The sequence below is a fragment of the Dothidotthia symphoricarpi genome (assembly GCF_010015815.1).
Source record: "Dothidotthia symphoricarpi CBS 119687 unplaced genomic scaffold P153scaffold_18, whole genome shotgun sequence".
NCBI classification, from domain to species: domain Eukaryota; kingdom Fungi; phylum Ascomycota; class Dothideomycetes; order Pleosporales; family Dothidotthiaceae; genus Dothidotthia; species Dothidotthia symphoricarpi.
Window position 1 is genome coordinate 430,916 of NW_022985025.1, and position 22,947 is coordinate 453,862.

Below are 22,947 nucleotides of genomic sequence, written 5' to 3' on the forward strand. Positions count from 1 at the left end.
AGAGGTGGGTGAACGATGAGGTAGCTTTTAGCCCGTGCAGATCGCGCTAGCTAACGCGTCGAATGCAGCTGCCCTCAACGCCTCGAGGTCCCCAGTACAAGACATCATCGCCGCGCCGCCATTGAACTCGATTACCGCTCTGGCCAGTTGACTGCTTTGCAACGCGCACAGTCAGCTCTGTATTGAAAAATATCATAAGCGCAACGACCGCGCGCCAATTCACACGCGAACCACGCGACATGGCTCCACGCAGTCGGCGGAGCGCTGCCGCCGCCGTGACGGAAGTTGTCGAGGAGGAAGAACAGGAGCAGGAGGAGGAGGAGCAAGACGGGCTAAAGAAGCTGAGATTCAAACAGTCGCTTGTGGGACGACCAGGGAAGCAGATCAGCGTGGCCGATGTCTTGACGCGACTGAAGACGTTGCTGGACGAGCTACGGACCATAGATCAAGAGGAGGCACACCGGGAGTCGCTCGCGCCCATCGCGCAGGAACTGTCTCACCAGAGCCTCCTGCAGCACAAGGATGCCGGTGTGCGCGCGTGGACGGCCTGCTGCGTGGTTGACATGCTCAAGCTGTTCGCGCCAGACGCGCCATACCCCGCCTCCAAGCTGAAGGTGTGCTCTGCGACGTGACTATGTACTGTGACAATGCTGACATACGCGTCCAGGAAATCTTCTCCGTCATAATCGTCAAGATGCTGCCCCTCCTAGCCGACCCCTCGCATCCTTACAACAGCCAGCACATGTACGTGCTTCGGTCGCTCGCCGAGTGGAAGAGCATCCTACTCATAAATGAGATTCCTGGCTCCGACCAGCTGACCTCGGCCCTCTTCACCACCTGCTTCGATGTGCTATCTGGGCCGTCAAAGAGTGACAACGGCGAGGAGCTGAGCAAGAACGTAGAGCATAATATGACCGAGGTCCTCTCCACCGTCATCGATGAAGCGCCGGCCGTCACACATGACGTCGTAGACGTCGTTGTCGCGCAGTTCCTGTGGGCTGATCCCATAACACTAGGGAGCTCCGCGAAGGGCAAGAAGAATGCGCCAATAGACGCCAAGCAGTCAACACTGCGACGCAAGGAGGCGCCGCCTGCTTACAACATGGCCAAGAACATCTGCAATGCTTACCCCGAGAAAATGGCTCGCCTGATTGGTAACTACTTCAGCTCTGTTATTGTGGACTTCACCAATGCTGGAACCTCCTTCAAGAACCAGACGCGTCATCGAGCAGGGAGCGCCGACTCGGAAGACGAAGTTTCTAAGGGTCCTTCCGAGGATGACATCAACGAGGCGAACAAGGCCCATAGATTGCTCCGAGAGCTTTGGAAGTGCTGCCCTGGTGTCCTGCAAGAGATCATCCCTCATCTACAGGATGAGCTGGGCACCGAGAATGTCCAATTACGTCAACTTGCCACCGAAACCTTTGGAGACATGATCTCAGGAATCGGTGCGGCCGGCCCGCCTCCTCTCCCTGAAATGAACCCTGTAGCATATCCCTCGCAGAGCCTTGGACGTTCAGAAGCGGCTAAATCTTTCGATTTTCTCACGACACCTGCCTCTATCAACTCCTTCCCAACCCAGCATCCGGTTGCTTATCATGCTTTTTTGCAGCGAAAGAATGACAAATCCGCTGTCATTCGCGCCTCATGGACCACTGGCGTAGGAAGAATACTAATGACATCAGCCGGTGGTATTGGCCTTGATCCAGAAGAGGAAAAGAAGCTCCTCAAGCACTTCGCCGAGTGTCTCATCGATAGCGACGAGAAGGTGCGGTTAGCGGCTGTTCAAGCTGTGGAGCGCTTTGATTTCAACGACATCGTTCGCAAACTGGGCAGTAACGGTAGCATGTCGGAACCAGGGTCTATTCTTTCGAACCTTGCCGATAGAGTCAAAGACAAGAAGAGTGTCATTCACTCTGAGAGTATGAGACTTCTTGGAAGGATTTGGGGGGTAGCTGCGGGTGCCATTGCGGAAGGAGACGACACAGTCAAGACTCTGCTTGGACCAATACCGTCACGGATACTGGAAGCATGTTACGTCAACGACTTGGAGATCAATGTTCAGGTCGACCTCGTGCTATACGAGTCTTTGTTGCCGCTTGCTTATCCGCCAATGAAGCCAAAGGCCGTCGCAAGCGGAGCATCACAAGTCGTGAAAGACAGCCAGGCGAACGGAGACCAGGGATATACAGAGGCAGAATTGGACAAGATCCGAGCGGAAAGACAACTCGTACTCGTCCACGGTCTAGAGGAGAAGGCCAAGAAAGTTTTTTTTGCTAAACAGAGCAATCAAGTCAGCATGTCCACGTTCATGGAGCACTTTCTAAAGTTTTGCGAAGAGTATAATGGTGGCGTCACGGACGATGAAGAGAGGGATACCAAGAAGAAGCTTGAAGGACTCATCAATTACTGGGCGAAAACGCTTCCAAACTCAGCACGCGTGATGGATGATTTGTGGAAGTTTGCGAAGGCTCATGACCGCCGTGCATACACGCTTATACGCTTCTGCATGGACCCAACAAGCGACTACAGGAGAGTCTTCAGATCAATTGTAAGTACCTACCCTGACTTGCAAGTTAACTGGCTAATTTCAAGCTAGAAAGAGTTGCGAAAGAGAATTGAGGACGGGCCCGGCTTATCAATGCTCGAAACACTAAACCCTCTTCTCTACCGTGTCAGCTTACTCTGCTACAACAAAAGCCATGTTTCTGCTATTATCGACTACACTCGATCTGACGACAAAGGGCTGGGTACTACCGCACACGAGTTGCTGAACGCAATCTCCACAAAGCACCCCAAGGTCTTCTCTACTCACGTCAAAGACCTGTGCAGGACGCTTGAGAACGAGTCGCCGACAGCAAAGACGCCCAACCCTCTTGGCGCTGTCGACGATCTCAAGGCTTGCGCCGCCTTTGCAAAGAAATTCCCTACCGACATCCCAATGAATGGGAAAGAGAGTCGCAAACTTGTCCAGAGCTTTTTGAACTTCGCACTCTACGGCACGCCTCCCCAAGCCGCCAAGCATGCGATCACTATCATAATGAACAGCGATAACAAGAAGGAGATGCACGCAAAAGAGATACTGACAAAGAGCATCAAGAACTTTGAGTACGGTGGTGATCATTGGCTCACCAAGTTGGCAGCGCTAAGCCAGTTGGTTCTTCTTGCTCAACCTGAATGTGAAGACGACATGGACTCGATTGTAGAGATCGCTATTCAGAAAATTCTCCAGAAGCCTCACTCGACTACTGCCAATGCCGACGAGGCATGGGCGGATCTACCAGACGATGATATCCAGGGCAGAGCATGGGCGGTCAAGATACTCGTCAACAGACTACGCTCGCTACCCATCGAATCCAACATCGATGAAGCTGCGACGGACACATACGCCTTGCTTAATCGATTAGTGAAGGAGAATGGCGAAGGCTCAGACGACGATAGTACTCCGGCAGATCACAAAAACCGTCAACGACTCCTTGCGGCCAACTCTCTTCTCAAACTTTCCTGCAACCCGCGTTTGGAAAAGCTCTTGAAACCCGCTCAGTTCAACCAACTGGCTCTTGTTACGCACGATCTTTGCTTCCAAGTTCGCAAAGGTTTTGCTGACAAGCTTATGAAATACCTGGGTCAGAACCGGCTTCCAACTCGGTTCTACGCTATTTTGTTCTTCCTCGCATACGAACCAGAGAGAACCGAGAAGATCGGATTTGAGACATGGATTCGTTCACGTCAAGCCGCTAAGGCGCTTCAAAAAGACACTACTCTGGAGCTGATATTTCCCCGGCTACTGAGTCTGCTTGCTCATCATCCCGATTTCGACACAGAAGACGAGACATTGAAGCTCATGTCGGAATACATCCTGTTCTACCTAAAGTGTGTGGCTACGAAAGACAACATTTCTCTCATCCATCACGCCGCTCAACGCGTGAAGAGTGTCGCGGATGGTATTGAGCCCTCCCCTCAAGCTGATAAGAACCTCTACGTCTTGTCTAGTCTCTCCGATGCGCTCATCACTGCATGGACAGAGCAAAACGGTTGGAGCTCGGAAACTTGGCCAGGGAAAACAGGACTGCCGTCCGGTATCTTCCGACCGCTCAAGAGCCACGATCAAGCCCAGGAAATCGCAGACAAACAATGGATAGACGACGGTTTGATAGACGAGCTAGAACCGCTCGTGCGCAAAGCCATTCGAAGCAAGAAACGCAGAGCTACTGACGGCGACGAGAAGAAGTCACGCAAGAAGGCCAGGAGTGAGAAGACAAAGAGGGTCAAAGGGGAGCGGCCGATCAAGACACCCAGGAAGAAGAGGAGGGCTGACAACGACGATGATGAGAGCGATGGGGATGGCCGCGCCAGGCCGTCGAGCGAGCCCAGACGTAAGAGTGGACGTCAAAGTACTGCGCACAAGAGCTACATTGAAGTGTCAAGCGGCGAGGAAGATGCACAGGTCGGCGCCGAGGAGCCCGAGGAGGAAGAGGAGGAGGAGGCAGAGACCTCGGAAGCCAACGAGCAATCATCACCTGCTCCCGAAGAAGACGTCGAAATGGCAGACGAGGAGACTGTTGTGGTAGACGTTCCGACCACAGAGCCGGAAGGCGACGCAGAAGCGGAAGCAGAAGAATCCGACCTCTCCGACCCCGAGGCCTCCCCTGAACCGTCGCCAGAACCCGAGCCCCCGAAAAAAACTACAAGGGGTAAATCTGCAAAGACGACAAACGGCGCGAAATCGTCTCCGGTCGCGCAGAAGCGCAAGGCCGAGACCACTCTACCAGCCAGACCAGCGAAGACTACAGCGAAGAGCAAGGCTAAAGCCAACGAGACAGCGACTCCATCAAGCCCGGTCGCTAATGGCACGCGACGCAGTGCCCGCACGAAAGGCTGATCGCGGCCGTCTCAGGCTTTGGTTTCTCTCGATTCACCCCTTGCGGATATTGTTGTATATCTCGTACGGGCCGGCTTTCCTTCTCCCTGTGAATCCGTGGCGAAAAGTATGTTCTGAATACTGCCACCTCGGGCGTCTTGGGTGGGGAAGGCGGCTGTTGTCATGTTACGTTTTGCTTATCGTTTAGTATGATACCTGCGAGATTGCTTATGTGTGAAGATTGCGGATGGGAGCGTGGAATCTTTTTACTATTTAGCGTTTTTATGGCGTGATGGAGGTGTTAGCAGCGTAGGTAGAGATTGTATTCAATCTGTGATATACCTTGCCTTTTTGTTCTCTCGTGATATGGTTTTATTGGGTTTGTGTGCTCTTGACGCTGGGTTGACGGTTCAACGACTACACACTGTGAGATGTATGTCCAGTTCCCTGACTTGCCATATACTCACGTCTGTGCCTCCTTTCTATGTATAATACAATGGTGGTACATTATATACAAGCCCCTAGCATCATTCTCATACCAGCAAGCCTATGTGTCATACTGCCTTTGTCTTCAGCTGCACACCATGCCAACTCTTGATCTCCGCCTCGAGCACCTTATTCACCAACTTGTGTTGCTTGATGACCGTCAATCCTTTAAACTTGGGTGACTCTATATCAATCGCATACATGGATCCGCAGCCACCGCTTACATCCTGCACCTATACATGGAGCGTTAGCATGTATTCCGACAAACGCGACGACGATGATGCATGGCGAGATGAAACTGCATCCACATCCCAATTCACATATCGACATTGAAGACGCTGACGTGGATTGCGTGGATAAGATTCTTGCCCCCGCATCCCGCTTCCAATCCATCACACCACCTCACATCACATCATGCAACCCTCGATTGGTGCGGCCACGCAACCCCGCAAACTCAATGAATACGAGAGCTTGGATAAGGCAATTAGATGTTGCGTACCTCGAGCTTCACAGGATCTAGCTCCGCTTTTATCTTATTAAAGACATGCAGTTCCGCCTCGTTGAGGTAGTCGGGCGGCTCCGCGGATTGCGAATATGGGCGGGTGGGATGTGCGGGGGAATACGAGGGTCGCGATAGCAGGGGGGGCGTTGGACGGGCGGAAAGTGAACACAGTGATGATGTTTGTGAGCGTATGGTGAGAGGGGTTCGTGTATGTGCACTGGTGGAGAGGAGACGTGGAGTTGGGTGTATGGATGCGCGGGCTATGCGGCGGAGGAGGGCTCGTGAAGGTGCCATTGAGGTGGTTTGCAGCTCTGAAGGGATGACGTTAGAAAGTGAATACTATGGGGTACATCCATTGAGTGAGAGAACGCATACTTACGGTTAGAGCTGGTTGGTTGAGTTGGGTGACGGTTGACAGTCGACGCGAAATGAAGTCTGCCATGCGTTCATTCGCGACAATTTCGTCATAGCTCTTTCACCCAATCACGTGCCTCGATTAGTAAGAGATCATCTTGTCTCTGTCATTTCTGAACTCGAAAACTGATTGTACTCACACACGACACTAGGCTTGTTGGAATGGCATTCCGTATTATCCCCGCGTTGAATCGGTCGACATCTTACGACAGCACCCCAGCGATACTCGCGATCTCAACAAAAAATCGCAATTAATTGTATCTGACGCTAAGCGTCGCTCAGTGGTGGCTTGCATATCTGGGGTAAATCTGTCTGAGCCGCTGCCTGTCCGCGCAGATGTACCCTCGAAGTACCTCGTTGTACCGTCGATGCTTCAACGATATCATTTTCCATTATTAACGCCATCCTTGGGGATTTACAAATCTAACATTCCGAACCAACGATGCAGTCCCCACAATTGCTCTTGACGCTCTCCACACTTGATTGCAGTGCAGCTCGACGCGGGCGCCGACGTCTGGACCCCTCATTTCTAGCATCGATACGCAACCGGGACCCTGATCAGCAGAGAGTGGAGCTTTCACATGTTGAGAACAGGGTTTCGCACACCACCCTTCGTCATACCCTGCGCAGACGGTCCGTCTTGGGACCAAGCGCTACCGTTCCGGTCGAATCCAGAGACGCCATCGATCATGAGGAAGACCATTAGGGCTCGAAGGATTCACTCGACCAACTACGGGGTTGCAGGATTTTCGATTGCGATATCGACGGAGAAACGCGATTACGCTACTTGAGCCACACCTTGGCTTTCGTCAGTAGATGTCGAAGGTTCACTTTTCCAGAGAGGTGTACCATGGATCGTAATACCATCATCAAAGAGCTTCGAAGTTCGAATGCCAGTCATCGAGATGGAGTGCATGTTGTTGGGAAAAGGCTGAATCTTACGTTAGCTAACTTGGTCCGCTAGATCTCTTTGGTAAAGGATATCTCGGTATTGAATTAACCCGAATATATGGAGTCAGACATGCCACGCAGAAAAGGTTGCAAGGTAAGAATGACCAGTATCGCGCGGGTTTCATTCGGGGAAGAAGACCTGTCTCACAAATGTCCGAATATACAACGAACGAGCGTCAACTTGCAACAGATGTCTGATAGGCAACTCCAACCCCGAAACCAAACGTACGATCCGCAATCTTACATTCCCCACAAGTGGTTCACGAACGGTCAGTGTTCATCACCAATCAATCGAAAGAAAAGGCATATCCAAACTCCTTCCCAGCACGATGTGAATGCACTCAGACAGATCGCTGGAAATCATCACACCACTCCCACACCAAGTCCCCAATGATTTGCTCTCCCGGACAACTCAAGCTCCCTCGTGAAATTTCCAGATCTAACGTCTTCAGCCTATGCAATGCTCCACCACCCTCTCCATGAGGATGTCTGTAACCGCAGGTGTGTCTTGCCTCGCGCAAGCATGAGCGGCCAAGGTGGGGAAAGACCCACTCTCAACAGTTTGGTGTGTTACTGTGCAGCGTAAAGGCTACTTGCTGAGGGCTAATAAGGCGAAGCAAATTTTGCCGCGAGAGATGGAGAGTCTGGAGTAAACCTGGACATTGCGGGTTGATGTTGATCGACCTCAGATCCAGCAGGCGGTGTGATCTCATTTGTGGCTAACTGGTTTTGCTTTCCTTGCATATCGAAGCTATGTGAAGACCCTGCCTGTCGTTCGGTGACCCTGGATTCACGGGATGGTCCATACCAAGAAACACTTGTGGTAGTAGTTTTCTAGGCGATCGCTGTATTTGCATTAGAAGCTCTGATAGAGGCTCTGCGAAAGAAAATCCGAACGCGAATCGGTTACATTTCATCATCCGATACCTCCAATCTCGGGGCTTGATTGCCATGACTTGATATCCAGGGAACCGGCCGAACCCGCGTCCTGGCTCTCGCGAACGCCCTCCACAGTCTTACCCCAGAAACGTAATCGACGCCGACAAAACTCCACCATGTGCACAAACTCCACACACACCCCTCCACAGCTCCACCGGAGCGTCGCAGAAACAAATAAGGCTCGTCTCATGACAAGCAAGAAATCTCGGCCCGACACTAACACTTACTTCACCATCTTCATGCCTTCACAATCCTATAATAGCTATTCGTACCGAAAAAAATTGCCCGCACAACCGCCCGTTACACACCTCCTCTTCCCTTCCCAACCAGTTCGCCCAAGACCCTGACATCGCAGCCGCCGGGCGGTTAGGCGTCATGCACGACACCAGTGCTGTGGCTTTTGACCATGTCCGATCCGTGTTGTTGAGGATTCGCCGCTCCGACGCGCCCCATCCGTCCATTCCCTCTATAGCATAACGTAGTTCCCCACAACCTCAGGATACGAGAGTATTATTTCTGTGCGGTAAGCTCGGCGCGTAGAGACGAATTGTCATGAGTAAGGGGAATGGGGTGAGGTGTGTTTTTGCGGCTGGCTGTGGAGGCAAGTAGTCGGGCGTTGTGAATGCGCAAGGTGGGTGTGCTGGAAAATTTCTGCTGGGCGTGCAGGTGAGCACGCTAGGCCGGAGATCCAAGATCTTACGCTTTTGGTGCCGGAGAGATGAGGGTCCAAGGTAGAAGTCCAAGAGTTTCAACTACATTGTATCAAATCGGAGTTTGAGTATGTAGTGTTTAGAAGCTTGTGTGCGCTACACATCTACCGAGCCACCAAATTTTGCAAACAACACCAAAGATCACCATTTCCAAGCTGCAACCAACATCATTCTTACTTTACAAAACTTACTCGGTCTACATAAATAAGACTCGAATATCTCTATGTTTCTTTGGATCTCTTGTGTCTTTGGTTTTTGCTGTCTAATACCATTTTGGATTTGAAAGACTTCTTGAGGCTTACTTATTTGCCCATTACAAAACAGCACTTCTCTGAACCACGCGCTACAATAATCTCAAGATGACTTGTGTCCGTATAAGTATATTCGGGTATGGGGCGCTTAGACGTATGTGTTTGAAGCTCAAGATCATATTACTATCACACTTTAGTAAATGTACAAACTGTTACATTCGTCTTTAGTCAAGGGCAAAGAAGCTAGTTTTGCTACGCTCCAAAATCGGGTTGTGATCATTCACAAACAAACTAGACTATTGGTCTATACAAAGTCTTCCTTATTTAGTTATCACTCGTTTTGAGAAATCCCGGTTATGTGTTGTAGGTATCTTGTATTTGTTGTTGCATGTGTAGACAGCAGAGGAATGGATTGTGCAATTGATGAAGAACAATGATCTCACAAGACTCTCATACATGGAGAATACAGCTAAGCGAAGCAAAACTGTTGTTGAAGATGCGAAGATTATGATGAATGTAGGTAGCACTTGCGTAAGTAGAATTCGTCATGGAGCAATCTACCATTCGAAAAAAAGCAAACGTATAACTACTTTACGATATATGAAAGCACATTTTCGCAAGAACCTTGTCCAACGGTTATCCTCAAGGAGTATCCCACCTAGTTGCTGCTTGTGTCATGCATCTGAGCAACTTCAAGCCATAGTCAATTGCTAGCAGCCACTAAACAGGCGTTGCCTGTCCCCAATAAATGTCACCCGATGAAGCTGACTAGTGGCGCAACTTATGGCCTCGGTCTACGCCACGCTGATTAAGAGTGCAAACCTTGACTTTGGAGCTGAGGAGTGACATGCTGCTCCAAGGTTATATCCTTGGCCCCAGCTTGAACGACAGATGATCGTGTCATACTCGGTGCGATATCGTCGACGATGAACGTCACTTCGCAAGGAGGACATTCCGCCAATACGCTCGACAGTTACCAACGCGTCGTGCTTTTCGGCGACCAAACCCGACAATACTAGCTTCCTGCTTCCTCATAGGGAACCGTGTGCCCTGTTTTGGTCCTCCCTGACGGATCCATGTGCCGATTATCCTCTCAACGTGCAATACCGTGTTTTCGCTCGCGACTTCTGCAGGACAGGGTGTGGTTGCTTTCCGAGTGGCAGTGTGAGATGTTGTTGAGAGCGGGGGCGCATGCATGAGCGCCTGCGGGCGTTACACTTGGCGCAGTGCATGGCTGTGCGAACCCATCTTGTCGTGCAGGGCGGTTCGAACATGATACTATGGAGAACATGACAGACGTGATGGGGACAACTGTAATAAAATGGACTGATCTTGTGTTGAAGATAGCGAAGATAATGATGTGGTAATGAGATGGTATAGAGACGCGCGTATTAGGTATGGCGGGAGATAGGGTAGACTGAGGAACGGAAGGAGCTCCCTCGTACGATAGGGGTTGTTATCGCGATATTGGGTATGCGAAACCCTCATCTCCGCCTTGATGCATATCTCCATTGTGGGCATACCGGCATCTTACCCCGCGTCAGCACTCGGGATGTTGAGTTAAGTCGGCACCAAGTCAACAATCAATCTCACTCGGCTCGGTCCATGCCACTGCGTTCACCGCTTGGAGCAGAGATATAACCTTGTTACCCCGCGATAGAACCTCGTCTGGACCTATATCGTATGTCCAGGTAAGTGTTGCGCGGTATGCTGTCATGGTAATCAAGACTGCCATTGCAGCAGACCCCAGACGACGTGCTGTTCCACGACATACCAAATTCAAGTCTGTTGGATATGTGCGGCACGCATTGCTGAATGCGGTTGTTCGTGAGGGCTGGCAAGAGAGGCTGGTATGCGATGTGTCAAGATACGCCGAAGTCGTCGACGTCAAGAGGTGAAGTCTTGGGAGAAGTGGGGTCGTCTTGTTGGATGCAGAAGCCATCGAACCTACTGTGGTCCCCCCCAGAAGTATAAGCCATTCCCCACTTTGCGTACTAATCTTCTATTCGTCAGAATTGCTGATTAAGAGGCTTTTGACCAATCCGTGAGCGTCCTGGAAGGTACCCACAAGAGGCGAATGGCTTATACTTCTGGGGGGGACCACAGTAGGCTTATCAAATACGAACTCCCTCGTATGCAGGGTCTTGAACCGGGTTTGCTTGTTCTTATAGCCTCAGCGAGGTTCGGATGGGAACGAACCGTGATCTAGTATGTTGAATCTCAAAGTAAATCTGGGTGTTGAGGAGGCCAGTGCAATATTGGAGAAGCTGTACCAGCCGTATCGAACCAGCAAAGCGACTGATAACACACTCGGGTTCACGTTATCAGTGGATGCGGAGCAAGTACGAATCTCTGTAAAAATCTCTCAGGCTCCACCTATAGTTCCGTTCATCAGAGTTAGCGGGGCAAGTCTGACGGTAGGAAAGATCAGCCGCACTCCATCGCTGCCGTCCCCCAGAATTCTAGAGCCCCCCTGCATTTACTTGCATGCTAGTTTGTGGGGAAGTTCCAGCGTATGAAAGTTGATATGTTGGTATGACAAGGTCGCGGGCATGAAACGTGCCCCAGGTCCTGTATCACTGGCCAGCGGTAATGGTAGGGAATGTGCCGATAACCCCATCGGCACGAGGTTTGTGGAGACGAAAGTGAGCGTGGTGCAACGATACACGTACAGCAGGTACCAATCACGTCGTTCTGCGGGGTTTCAGGTCCAGTTCATCAGTACTATGGGATTTGTAGATATGTGTTCTTTCGTTCGTATGCATGTATGTACTCCATATCTGCAACCGTGTTCTACCGTCAAGTCAGTAAGTATGGCTCCTGAATTTTACCTAGCGAAATGAGTGAAATGTCATGTCACACAGGGAGGCTGGTCGTTACCTTTGTCAACAATACACAAGTCAAACCTATCACGGTTAGCTGATAAGTCGAGATCCCTGCTATATCCAGTCATATTGTTGAGTGGGGGCTAAGAATACGATCGCAGACGTGGGGTAGTCTAAGCGATGGCTTACCGCTGTCTAGATCCAGACTATCTGCGGGTGATACTGATCCGTTTGATAGTGAGCATGTTCGTGGAGCAGATATGATATCAAATGCGGGACAGGTCTCTCCTGACAGAAATGGAGTTACGTCTTGCGTGGTTCTATGTCCCTACTACAGTTTTATGGGAAGCGAGTCCCATGGTAGTCCAATAGAAATTGTAGACGTGAAGTAAAAACAAAGTTTATTGCATTCGGTCCTTAGACGGAGATACTATCGATGGTGATCTTGGATCAACGAACTTCGCACAGACAATCATCACTCAATGCATCTCATGGGGCGCACAATCTTGCTCAATCACAATACCGCTAACGTGATCAGGTTGTTCGCAGCAAAGATGCGTATATGTTGAAGAGCGTGGTGGTTCGTAAAAATGTGCTTTTGAGAGGATTTTCTCAAACTAGCATCAATGTCAGATTGGTTCGATAAATCAACATGATCCCCCGCTCTGTATACGATGATATAGCACTTCTTCCGTATGAATGCATAGGCACTACATTACTACTGCTGTCTAGAACGAGAATGAACGCAATGGCCATCGACGAAGGGAGAGCGTATGGATTTGTTTACTCGACCACCCGATGGCTGAAGGATGGTCGCATCGATTTGGTTGTGAACATTACCACTATGGCAGGACACTGCGCGCTCCCGGAGTTGCAAATCTCAACAGTGATCTTCAAAGCGAATGGATCTGGTTAGACACACCCTGTTGTTAACACTTCATGTAAATCTACGAGTCCAAATTCACCACTGACTCGCGGTACCATGTAGAGCCGTTGTGTTTCGGAGTTGCAGCGATCGGACCATGTCAAAGATGCGGCTAGCTCGCTAAGAAACTTGGCAGAGCTAACGTGATCAGCTTGCTGGGATCGCTATTCTGGGGGAGATCGCTGATAAGGCACGGCGCAATCAGCGGAGCCTTGAGCGGTGAGCTTCTTCGTCAAACACAATTGGCTCGGATCCTTGAGTTTTGCCGGGCGAAAACTTTGGAACGGCATCGCGAAGTGGGGCTGTCCGGGGCTGCATGCGGGATAGTTTCTTGGAAATTTGGGTCTGGCCATCTTGATGAAGTTACAATAACCAAGTTTGTCAGAAGTTATGTGTTTCAGGTGCTGATGGGATGGAAATTCGCTCGAACATTTTTACAAGGGACATTGAATGACGGTATTGAATTGACAGACTCTGCTCCTTCCCGGAAGCCGTGTTTCGAATCTCGATGCTGAGATCAGGCCAGCTCGCGATAAGACTGTACGTGTATAGATCCTGGTCGACTCTTCCCAGTTTCGTGAAAACACTCTAGTACTTGTCAGCCACCAATCTTTGACCCGGACAAGCCGTCCGTTATCAATCCATGGGTGGAGATGCGTAGGCGCGCGCAAGATGGAGATGTTGGGTACAGCTGCCAGAACAGGAACCCCTTTGCATCGGAGTCTGCCACGAAGGCTGGGTTGTGTTCGGTAACGACGGTTAGAGTTGCTCTGGTGAGTGCTTGGAGGTGCGGGGAAGCTGACAAAAGCCTCTCACCCTGGTGTGAGTTTCACTACCTAGTAATGCACGTTCTCCTTGAGTGGACAAGCATTGTCAGCAAACGGGTATCACGGCGTTGCAGTTTCATCAGTGTAGCGTTATCGCGCATCGTGATCGAGTTTTGGTGGTGAGAATCAAGGTGCAAATTGCGTCTCGAGTCGTATTGACAACTTTTTTGCGATGAGCAGGGATTATCGTGCGGCTTAGCGGCTCTGGTTCGGGCTGACGCTAAAGCCGACCGCCTTTTCCAAGTGGCATGGCGATCACCTCGATTGAGATGGAAAGCCCAGAAGAGGCGCTGGAAGAGGCCGAGTTCGCCTCTATGATCCAGGTACACGCGAGAGCTGGTGCCCCTATCGTGCGCACCGCCACAGTGACGGCGAAAAGAGTGCTGGTGGTGTCGAGAAGAAGTGGTTGTCGTGGTAGCGCTGAGAGTTGAGATGAACATGACGCCATCGCTCGAGTAACACCTGGCATGTGCGCAATCGGAAGGTGATTGCGTGGCTTGTGCTTGCCACATTACAAGAAGAAGCAAATTTAGCAGCGCCTGTCCAACGGCTGAGCGTCAAGTAAGCCTTGCTAAGTGGACTGTGGGCATTATGACAGCAAAATTGCGGAGACTTTTTAGACTCCGGTGGGTGCATGATGAAGAAACGACCCCCATGGGCCTCCGTATTTTCCAAGTCGTGTGGATGGAGGCGGATAATGACATACAGCCCCCACTGCTCACCGACCCAGTTGGTGAGAAACCACGGACGAGGTGTTGTTGAGTGCAGAGCGGTCCGAATTAGCAGCCATGCCGTCGCCTTCGCGTACGGTTGGGAGATTCGATCATGGGCTGATAGAGGAGGCAGATCCAGGATGTGTGATGGGCCGGCGCCACGAGCACGCCAGGCATGTACCGCAAAGTATCTTTGTTGTCTTGGTCGTCTCTCCGCCGTCGGCGCGATTACAGATGGACAGGCAGAGGCGTCAGCACCTAGCCGTACGACGCACCGCGCTCACTCGGCCTTGAACGATTCCCAGAACCGGTTGTCCCCGCTTGGCTGCGTCCTCATTGAAAATCCTTGTTGCAACCCCGGTCTGTTGGGTGGATCGTGCATGGCGCTAAATCATCGCTTCTGCAATGGCAAAGCAGATTAAGCCCAGGCTCCATGAAACCCCGGCACACTGTTCCCAATAGTAGTCGCGGCCCTGCAGCTCATTGTTGCCGCTCCTCAACACTCTCCTCTCCCCTCTCCAACAAATTTCTAGGCCATTGCCAGCCTCAGACCCTTTAATAGGTCGTCAGCGTGCATCGAGCAGGTTTTGCCCTTCACGACTCGACTCCACCTCTCCTCCTCCCACACTGCAGCCTCGACACAGGTACCTTCCACCCAGGAGCCGTCGTACGAAAGCCTCTTCTGTCCACACGGAAGCCACCGGCCCAAACCATCTCGACACCCAATTGTCTGCTTCGAGTCCCCACGCTCCAAGCACACCCCCCCCAGTCAGACGTCATCACCGCTTTGGCTAGCTGTGAGTATCCACGTCGCGACCTTTACCTACCACGACCCGTTCCTGCAAGCCCCGAGCTTCACGAGCCGTTCCTTCACCTAGATAATTTCTGTAAGTTTGCCTCAGTGCCAGCACCCCACACGTGAGCCAGTCGCTAAGCAGTGCCAATCTGCTGCGCTTGTTGCTGCTGTCCACTGCACTGCCACGACAACCACTATCACTGGTGCAGACGCTAATATTCCCGCCAGACCGCCCACTCCGTAGCTTCTTCTAATGCACCCGCAACCCTGATCTCCATCCCATCTCGACACATTCGACCCGCTCCATCACCCCGGAAGCCGACCGAATGCCTTACACTCCCCCCTCCCAGCGGTCGCCGGCATCCTCCAAGACCAGCAGCCCTATCATCAGCCGCACCCATTCCTACACCAACTTCGCGGCAGCCCCTGCTCCAACACAGCGACCTGCCCTGCCTCGTTCCGTCTCTTCCACATCGTATCTCCACAAGCAACGCCGCTCGCCTTCGTTCCCGTCGTCTCCCAGCAGCACCGATGCAAATGGACTTGCTGCCAACGGCGGCGTAGACATTGCGTCTGACGCAGACCGTGCCCGCGGGCTGTCAAGAAATGGTAGCATCCGTCCGTCTCCTCCTCCTATGAACGATCATCTGATTCCGTCAGGCGCGATCACCACTCCTCCCGATTCCTCGGATGATGATGAGCGGGGTCGCAGCATAGGCAACCTGAGGGAGCTCGAGCAGGCCTTGCAGCACATCAACGTAAAGCGGGAATCCTCACCAAGCCATAGCTCCCCACGCCAGGTTGCTGTCACGGTAACACCAACCAATACCCCCCAGCCAATGACTGCGGCCCGGTCACTATCCGTAGAGGCTCGCAAGATTGCACACTCTCGCTCATCAAGCGACATCATGCTCTCCAAGCACGTCCTCGAGCCCTTGATGACAGACACAATCATCAGCTCAGACGACAGCGATGCCGAGGACGACGACCTCAGGATGAAACCGCCTCTTCTCCGCAAGAAGTCGGGTGAGTTGGTCAGGCCAGCTCTCAGGCCTCCTTCGCGCCGCAGGCCTTCAAGCATGCCGGGCACTCCAACCTACTCCAAGGCGGTGCACTTCAACGAGAACATGGAGCAGGTACGACACTTCTTGCATGCTGATCGCCCAATCGCCGTTAGCGTGGGCTCCTCGCCTGTTCAAACATACGATAGCGAGACCGAGTATCCTTTTGAGGAAGAGGACTCTCGCGACAAGACCCCCGAATGGGAGATCAAGTTAGCCAACTTCCCGACATCGGATTCATATGAGCGACAGACCTCACCTGTTCGAGTGGAACGCATTTTTCTTGCTTCTGACAACCAGACGTTGGTTGGCAACATCGCGTGTGCCAACATTTCCTTCCAAAAATTGGTTGTGGCTCGCTTCACACTTGACTACTGGAAGACTACCTCTGAAGTAGTTGCTGAGTTCAATCACGACGTTCGCAAGAAGCACAAGGATGATGGCCACGACCGGTTCAACTTCAACATCAAGTTAGCTGATCAGGCCAACCTCGAGTCCAAGACACTTCTGCTGTGCGTACGCTACCAAGTGAACGGCCAGGAGTTCTGGGACAGCAACAACAACATGAACTACCAGGTTGACTTCACCAAGAAGACGAAGCAGCATCAGCCGCGCCAGAGCAAGCGTTCCAATGTCGCTCTTGGTGCCATCCCTCGCAGTCGTCACTCGCCAGTTTCACCGCGCCCTCGCTTCGTGACTGCTGACGACGACTTTGGCCATGACTCGGAGAACAAGTTCGAGTTCGGTAGCCGTGAACCTGCGATCCGTCTCAAGCCTAAGAGTAAGCGAGGTGTGGTATCGATGCAAGCCCCCAAGACCCAGGCTGGCCTGGCTTTCTCTGCTCGCTACGACTTCGGCGCTTCCCTTTCGGCTGCCTTGTCAACAGCTCAGACTGCTCTGGGCGATCGGAGTGGCATCAAGAACAACGGCGGAAACATGGCGCCCAAGGGCTACTTTGATCGTCCGGCAGCAGTGCTCAAGGCACACACTACCGGCGCTCCTATTCCTGGCACCAGGCCCAATACCTTCTCAGCCGAGAAGCCTGACCTACAGTCCGCAGAATACAACGAGTTGATCCAGAAGTTTTGCTTTGTACGTTCCCAACCTCAACACTCCAGCAAGCAGGCCTAGACGGACACTAATACGTCTTCAGTTCGGTACACCTACTGGAAAGTGTTCTCCGATTACTGCCGCTCCGGCAACTAAATCAACGCACAGCGACGGCGCTGTCGAGTACGAACTGCACAACAGTTCTGGTAGCAGTCAGTCTTCAATCACCAATAGCCCACCGTCTCCTGCTCTGCCTGTCTTGGTAGACGGAGCCAATGACGCCGTCTTTTCTCGAAATGTCTCGCCTTTCTTGTCTCGATCAACATCGCCTGGACCACTCACCGGATCCGGCCTTGACGATCACATTGCATCCCAGTATGGCTTCAACATGCATGGTGGCATGTTTGTTGAACGGGGCCATACTCCTCAAACATGCGTGTAAAACACCATAACCTCTCACCTCATAATTGCGTCTTACGCTTAACAAATTTCCTTGGACACGAAGGCCCGCTCATGACCTGATTGACGATGATGCGTGGAGCGGACGTTGCTGGCTTTCTGGCAACTGAGCGCTCACAAGTCTTTTTCACCACGGTATGACTTGCTGTCGTGAGCCCGGCGGATGGCGTTTCTGTTCGGACAGTCTCTCTTGAGACGGTCGTGTTCCAACATAGCTCGGATGGAATTTTTGCTGCATTTTCCAGGCGGCCTTCTTGCATGTCTTTACCAGCCGGCGTCCTTCTGGTCCAGTTCGATTACGGAGTTTTCTGGGTATTTCTATCTCTCTTCGATTTTCCATGCGCTATGGTGGTTGTAATGCCTTTCTTTTTTTTGGGGGTCCTCGTCACGTCTCAAAGTCATTGTTGGTCGCTCCTTCTTTACGGGATCGAAAAAGCGGGTTGTTTGCATTTTGTAGCGTTTTCCTTCATTACTACCGATGGTCGATTGGTCGTACGCAGGCGGCGGTACTGGATCGTCAAATGTGATGCTGCAGGTTGTTTCAAATTGTCATCGTCGATGGTGTCGTTGTGTGTGTTCTGTATTGATGGTTGTTTGTTGTATGCGGCGCTTTGTACATGGTGGGTTCGGGAGTAGTTCAGTCGAGTATGCTTGGGCGGGTCGAAGCAGTACTACCTATATACCCAGTCAATGCAAAAATATGGCATAACCAACCTCTTGTGCACAGATGCTGTTGTCGTCGTGCCTCGTGAGCATCTTCTTGCCGCCCAAAGACGGTAGCCAAGGTCTAGATTGCGATTTCTGACCATGTGACTGACCGGCATGAGGCCCACCAGTCCCCGCTTGGCTGACGCGAGTGGACCCTGGTCTCTCTTCACCACTTGACCCAACCTCTTGTCGGTTTATCCTCGACCGAGCTCTGTCGTTTTTCCGTCCTCGTGGCTGTTTTGGCTTCTTCCTGCTCTTCGTAGTCGCGTGCAACAATGGCCTGGGGCTCCAGCTTCCTCAAGTCAAGTCCTCCCCCACCTCCCCTCCCTCCACCTGTCGTCCCTCGCTCGGGCCCCGAAATCGATGCCACGACCGTCGCCTCGCTCCTCGGTGTGGTCGCCCTCCTCGCCGGCGCCTATGCAATCTCCACCAAAGCGCTTCCCCGCACCGCGTCGCTGAAGATCCGCATCCTGTTCATCTGGCACCTGTTCGACGCCCTCGTACACTTCGTCTTCGAGGGCAGCTTCCTGTGGAACTGCTTCTTCGTGTCGTACGCGCTGCCGACCAGCTTCGCCGCACAGAAGAACCTCCATGTCACGCTCTTCACGCCTCCGGACGTCTACTGGCTGGGTATCAAGGACAGGCTGTATGGAGCGAACTACGGCGAGAGCCCTGCGAGCAGGCTGTGGCAGGAATATGCAAAGGCGGACAAGCGGTGGGGAGGGACGGATCTGACGGTCATCAGCCTGGAGCTGTTGACGGTATTCGTGGCGGGTCCGTTGGCGCTGTGGATCTGTTGGAGCTTGCGGGGCGAGGAGCGAAAGGGCGTGTTGAAGAAGTGGTTCTGGATGGTGATTCTTGCGACGGGCGAGATATATGGAGGTGAGTTCGTTTCCGACACCGCCCACATTTTCCCTTCAGTCATGTCACACACCCAAGAGGCGGGGGGCGCGCCCTGCGTCTTTTGTGAGGCGCACGCGCATCTACCATGGGCTTCGGCCCGCTGATTTTGTTTGTTGAGCTTTTGTTTTTGTTTCAAAGCGTCACATCCATGAGGCTGACACGTCACCCTTCTTTCTCTACCCAGGCTGGATGACTTTCGCTCCTGAGTGGCTTTCAGGCAGCCCCAATCTCGACACGTCGAATTGGATGTATCTGTAAGTGGATCTTGCCTCATTTCCACCCCCCCTTCGCCCGTCGGTGGTTTGTCGACTTGAGCCTCCCGACCCACTGCCCATGCGCCCTATCGACCCGGGTTTGCAGTGTTGAGAACCCTCGCTGTGCTGGCCCTGCATGTGCGCTGGCGGGCGGATACGCCGTCTCCCGCGGGACCCACTTGTCATCTCAACACTCCCGTCAGCACCATATATCGGAACCACACCCCATATTCCGCCGTCTTCGCCCGACATATATCATTTATTTGTGCTGATGCTTGGCTGTCTAGATATCTTTACCTCGCCTTCTTCAACGGCCTTTGGGTCGTCTTCCCGCTGTGGGTTCTGTGGGAGGCGTACGCCGCGATGAGTGCGGCGATGAGTCAGGCTGAGATGGTAGATCTAGTCAACTATCTGAAAAAGGACGACTGAAGCGGTACGACGACGAAGTATCAAGAGACGCTGCTGAAATGAAGAGCACACACAAAGAAGGTGTCTGCTCGTCGTACGATTTTCGTCTTACACCGTATGCATGGCGAGGACATTTAGGCGTCGCAATCTAAGCGTGAGTATCGGATGCCGTTCATCCAGGTTATACAGCAGCACAATATACATTGTGCGCGGATTATCCTACCTTTTCTCTCGAGATTCTTATACATCCTCTTCCGTCAAGTCATCTCAGTAACTCTATCCGTCTGATCCGGATTTCCAAACTCAATCTCCCTTTCTGCTCTCCGTGCGTGAGGGAACGAGTCAGATTCATTCATCATCCCAAAGTATAAAACTTTCACAATAACGCTTTGAGGGGTGTGCTTGTTCTCGGTGGTATGGAAGGAGCAGAGTAAAGAGAGGGATTTGGACATGGATATCGACATGGGCATTATCAAGCTATGCTTCAAGCCTGACTGGCTAACTCTAGATTCTCGGACTAAACACACGACGAAGACAGCTATAATCGCACGGATAAGATTCAGATAGAGTATGCACACAAACCCATCCATCAGTGGATGTCGTCGGATAGTCCAAAAAGAAACAAGACCGGCTAGCTCGGGACTCGGATGTACACTGCACCCGTCCAACAACGACAACAACAACCTCAACCTCAACCTCGACTCAAACCCCCCCCCCCTACTTCTTCCCCACAAACCGATCCTTATCCATCAGCACCCCCCTCGCCATCTCCAGCTGCTCATCCGTCTTAACAACCAGCGTCTTATACCTCGCCTTCTCAGCACTAACATCCGTAACCACATCCTCCCCCATCGTCTTGTTCTTCTCCTTATCGAGCTCGAACCCCAAACACCGCACGCCATCCACAACCGCCTGTCGTAACCGCTCGCCCTTCTCGCCAATCCCGCCCGCAAAAACCAGCGCATCGACCTCGCCGTCCAGCTTCGTAAAGTACGGCGCAACGTAGTTGAGGATGCGGTCCACGAAGATGGCAAACGCGAGCTGATCCTGCTCGCGGTCCGAGGCGCTGATCTTCCCAAAGTCCGTTGTGCCGGTTAGCGCTTTCCAGCCGCTGGATTTGTTTAGGATTTCTTCGGCTTGCGTGATGTGCAGTTGTCCGCTGCTGCTGCGGCTGGGCTTGCCTGCTGAGTGCGTGAAGTGGAACATCAGGCTGGGGTCGATGCTGCCGCTGCGCGTCGCGCCAGGCAGGCCAGCAAGCGGCGTCAGCCCCATGGATGTGTCGAGGCTCTTGCCGTTCTTGATGCAGCACGCGGACGCGCCGGAGCCGAGGTGCAGCGCGATGATATTCAGCTGATCGGCGGGCTTGTCGAGGAAAGTCGAAACGGCGTGCGTGATGAAGGAGTAGCTTATGCCGTGGAAGCCGTATTTTCGCAGTTTGTTCTTCTTCGCGACGGCTGAGTCGATCGGGTAGGTGCTTATGTATGGGGGCAGCGTGCTGTGGAACGCCGAGTCAAAGTAGGCGATGTTTTTGGCCGTGGGGAGGATATCCGCTACTGCGCGGACGATGTCAAGAGCCGGCGCGTTGTGCAGCGGCGCGAGATCGGACAGCTCTTCGATGTGGTGGTACGTCTCCTTGTCGATGACCTGGCTGCGGGGGTAGTCGCCCCCATGCACCACCCGATGACACGTAAAGCGTATATCTTCTTTTTTGCTGAGTTCAGAAAGGCCCTTATCATTTGTGAGGTAGTCTAACACGTAGCGGAATGCATCTTCCTGCGTCTTAATGTTTTCTAGCTCCTTGTCTTTGACTTTCTCATCCCCTCTTTCGTACTTTAATGTAGCGGGCGGAGAGGTCAGGCCCTCGACTGAGGCTTCGGCGAGCTGGGTGGGCGTGGAAGATCCGGTCTCGGGCGTTTTGTAGACGGAGATCTTGACGCTCGAGGAGCCGGCGTTGATGGAGAGGATGATCTCGGGCATGATGGTGTGGGATGTGCTCGGGCGGTTTGGTGTTGTTTAGTAGACTTCAGAGCACTTGATAGCCGTCGACTCAAAATAACTGGAGGGTTAGACTTCTTTGATGTATAATCAATCGCGGGTGGTTCTTGCCTGTGACGCTGGTGTTAGGTGGGACTTTATTGGAGCAACAATGACGTCTGTAGAAACGCGGGACCCTTGATACACACACATACACACACCGCAGCGAAGTTAGGCAAAAGACGTACTGTACAAGGATCCTCCGATGCTCAAACCGGGTACTTGGATCTTGCTTTTTGTACGGACCGGACGAGCTTATCTGTATCATCCCCCTTCCACGTGCGAGTCTAGGAGTCGAATAATCGGATGTCGCGGAGCTCTAACAATTTTCTTCTCCACCACCACTTCCACCACCCACCATCTGCGTGGAATTTCGTCATCGTCAGATGTCAAGCTTCAGTCTTATGAATCTGTATCTAGCTATACACAGATTTGTGCACCACAGGATCCACTCCATAACAACAACCTCAATTCATACATGTGACGTCACCTCTTAGTACCTTCCCACGCGCATCTCTCCCGATACACTACAACCAAACAAGAGTCGCCTAATAAGTCCTTATCACAATCACAACCCATAGATGCAGCGAGTTTTACAAATTTTTGCTTTGATTTTTCTTCTTTTCTCGTACAAAGACACACACCAGTTTGCGTGATCTTCCATGCCCACCTCGCATGAACCCTTCCCTTTTATCTATACATGTCCTTTCATGCCATGTTCCATCCAGTCCAGCCCCCCCTGCCAGCCATGATAAACCACCAAAGAAGAAACCTTTGAGCCCAGTCAAGCCCAGCCCAGCCCAGTCCAAACCAGCCCATAAACACTTGAAAAAAACAAACGCTCGTGTACCCATACCAAGGACAGGGAAA

General features: G+C 52.2%; 8 protein-coding genes across 8 annotated transcripts; 6 read left to right on the top strand and 2 right to left on the bottom strand.

Annotated features, from left to right (window-relative positions):
• The first annotated feature begins 116 nt into the window (after window positions 1–116).
• On the top strand, window positions 117–5,176 carry P153DRAFT_347023 (sister chromatid cohesion and DNA repair protein). The gene is made up of 3 exons (XM_033666148.1): window positions 117–614; window positions 668–2,551; window positions 2,600–5,176. Exons 1-3 carry the CDS (start codon window positions 240–242, stop codon window positions 4,880–4,882), a joined length of 4,542 nt encoding a protein of 1,513 aa, XP_033520508.1. The 5' UTR covers window positions 117–239; the 3' UTR covers window positions 4,883–5,176.
• P153DRAFT_369471 (bola-like protein) lies at window positions 5,148–6,160 on the bottom strand. The gene is made up of 2 exons (XM_033668786.1): window positions 5,847–6,160; window positions 5,148–5,580 (listed from the first exon to the last, which is right to left on the bottom strand). The coding sequence occupies exons 1-2, from the start codon at window positions 6,141–6,143 to the stop codon at window positions 5,416–5,418; spliced, it is 462 nt and encodes a 153-aa protein (XP_033520509.1). The 5' UTR covers window positions 6,144–6,160; the 3' UTR covers window positions 5,148–5,415.
• Window positions 6,161–11,184: 5,024 nt separating this feature from the next.
• P153DRAFT_85608 (uncharacterized protein) lies at window positions 11,185–11,782 on the top strand. Its single transcript, XM_033673447.1, has one exon. It carries the CDS (start codon window positions 11,325–11,327, stop codon window positions 11,631–11,633), a length of 309 nt encoding a protein of 102 aa, XP_033520510.1. The 5' UTR covers window positions 11,185–11,324; the 3' UTR covers window positions 11,634–11,782.
• A 3,505-nt stretch (window positions 11,783–15,287) lies between these two features.
• On the top strand, window positions 15,288–17,489 carry P153DRAFT_85646 (carbohydrate-binding module family 21 protein). The gene is made up of 3 exons (XM_033673450.1): window positions 15,288–15,291; window positions 15,429–15,809; window positions 15,861–17,489. Exons 2-3 carry the CDS (start codon window positions 15,527–15,529, stop codon window positions 17,390–17,392), a joined length of 1,815 nt encoding a protein of 604 aa, XP_033520511.1. The 5' UTR covers window positions 15,288–15,291; window positions 15,429–15,526; the 3' UTR covers window positions 17,393–17,489.
• Window positions 17,490–17,838: 349 nt separating this feature from the next.
• Window positions 17,839–18,486, top strand: P153DRAFT_85615 (uncharacterized protein). Its single transcript, XM_033673448.1, has one exon. It carries the CDS (start codon window positions 18,029–18,031, stop codon window positions 18,404–18,406), a length of 378 nt encoding a protein of 125 aa, XP_033520512.1. The 5' UTR covers window positions 17,839–18,028; the 3' UTR covers window positions 18,407–18,486.
• A 267-nt stretch (window positions 18,487–18,753) lies between these two features.
• Window positions 18,754–20,064, top strand: P153DRAFT_359785 (Emopamil-binding protein; the record flags this gene model as incomplete). Its single annotated transcript, XM_033666883.1, has 3 exons — window positions 18,754–19,360; window positions 19,566–19,635; window positions 19,923–20,064. The coding sequence occupies 3 exons, from the start codon at window positions 18,754–18,756 to the stop codon at window positions 20,062–20,064; spliced, it is 819 nt and encodes a 272-aa protein (XP_033520513.1).
• A 403-nt stretch (window positions 20,065–20,467) lies between these two features.
• Window positions 20,468–22,156, bottom strand: P153DRAFT_369480 (acetate kinase; the record flags this gene model as incomplete). Its single annotated transcript, XM_033668787.1, has 1 exon — window positions 20,468–22,156. A coding segment is annotated over exon 1 (1,109 nt), but the record flags the coding sequence as incomplete, so codon positions are not given.
• On the top strand, window positions 22,152–22,599 carry P153DRAFT_85630 (uncharacterized protein). Its single transcript, XM_033673449.1, has one exon. The coding sequence runs from the start codon at window positions 22,283–22,285 to the stop codon at window positions 22,559–22,561; it is 279 nt and encodes a 92-aa protein (XP_033520515.1). The 5' UTR covers window positions 22,152–22,282; the 3' UTR covers window positions 22,562–22,599.
• The last annotated feature ends 348 nt before the right edge of the window (window positions 22,600–22,947 follow it).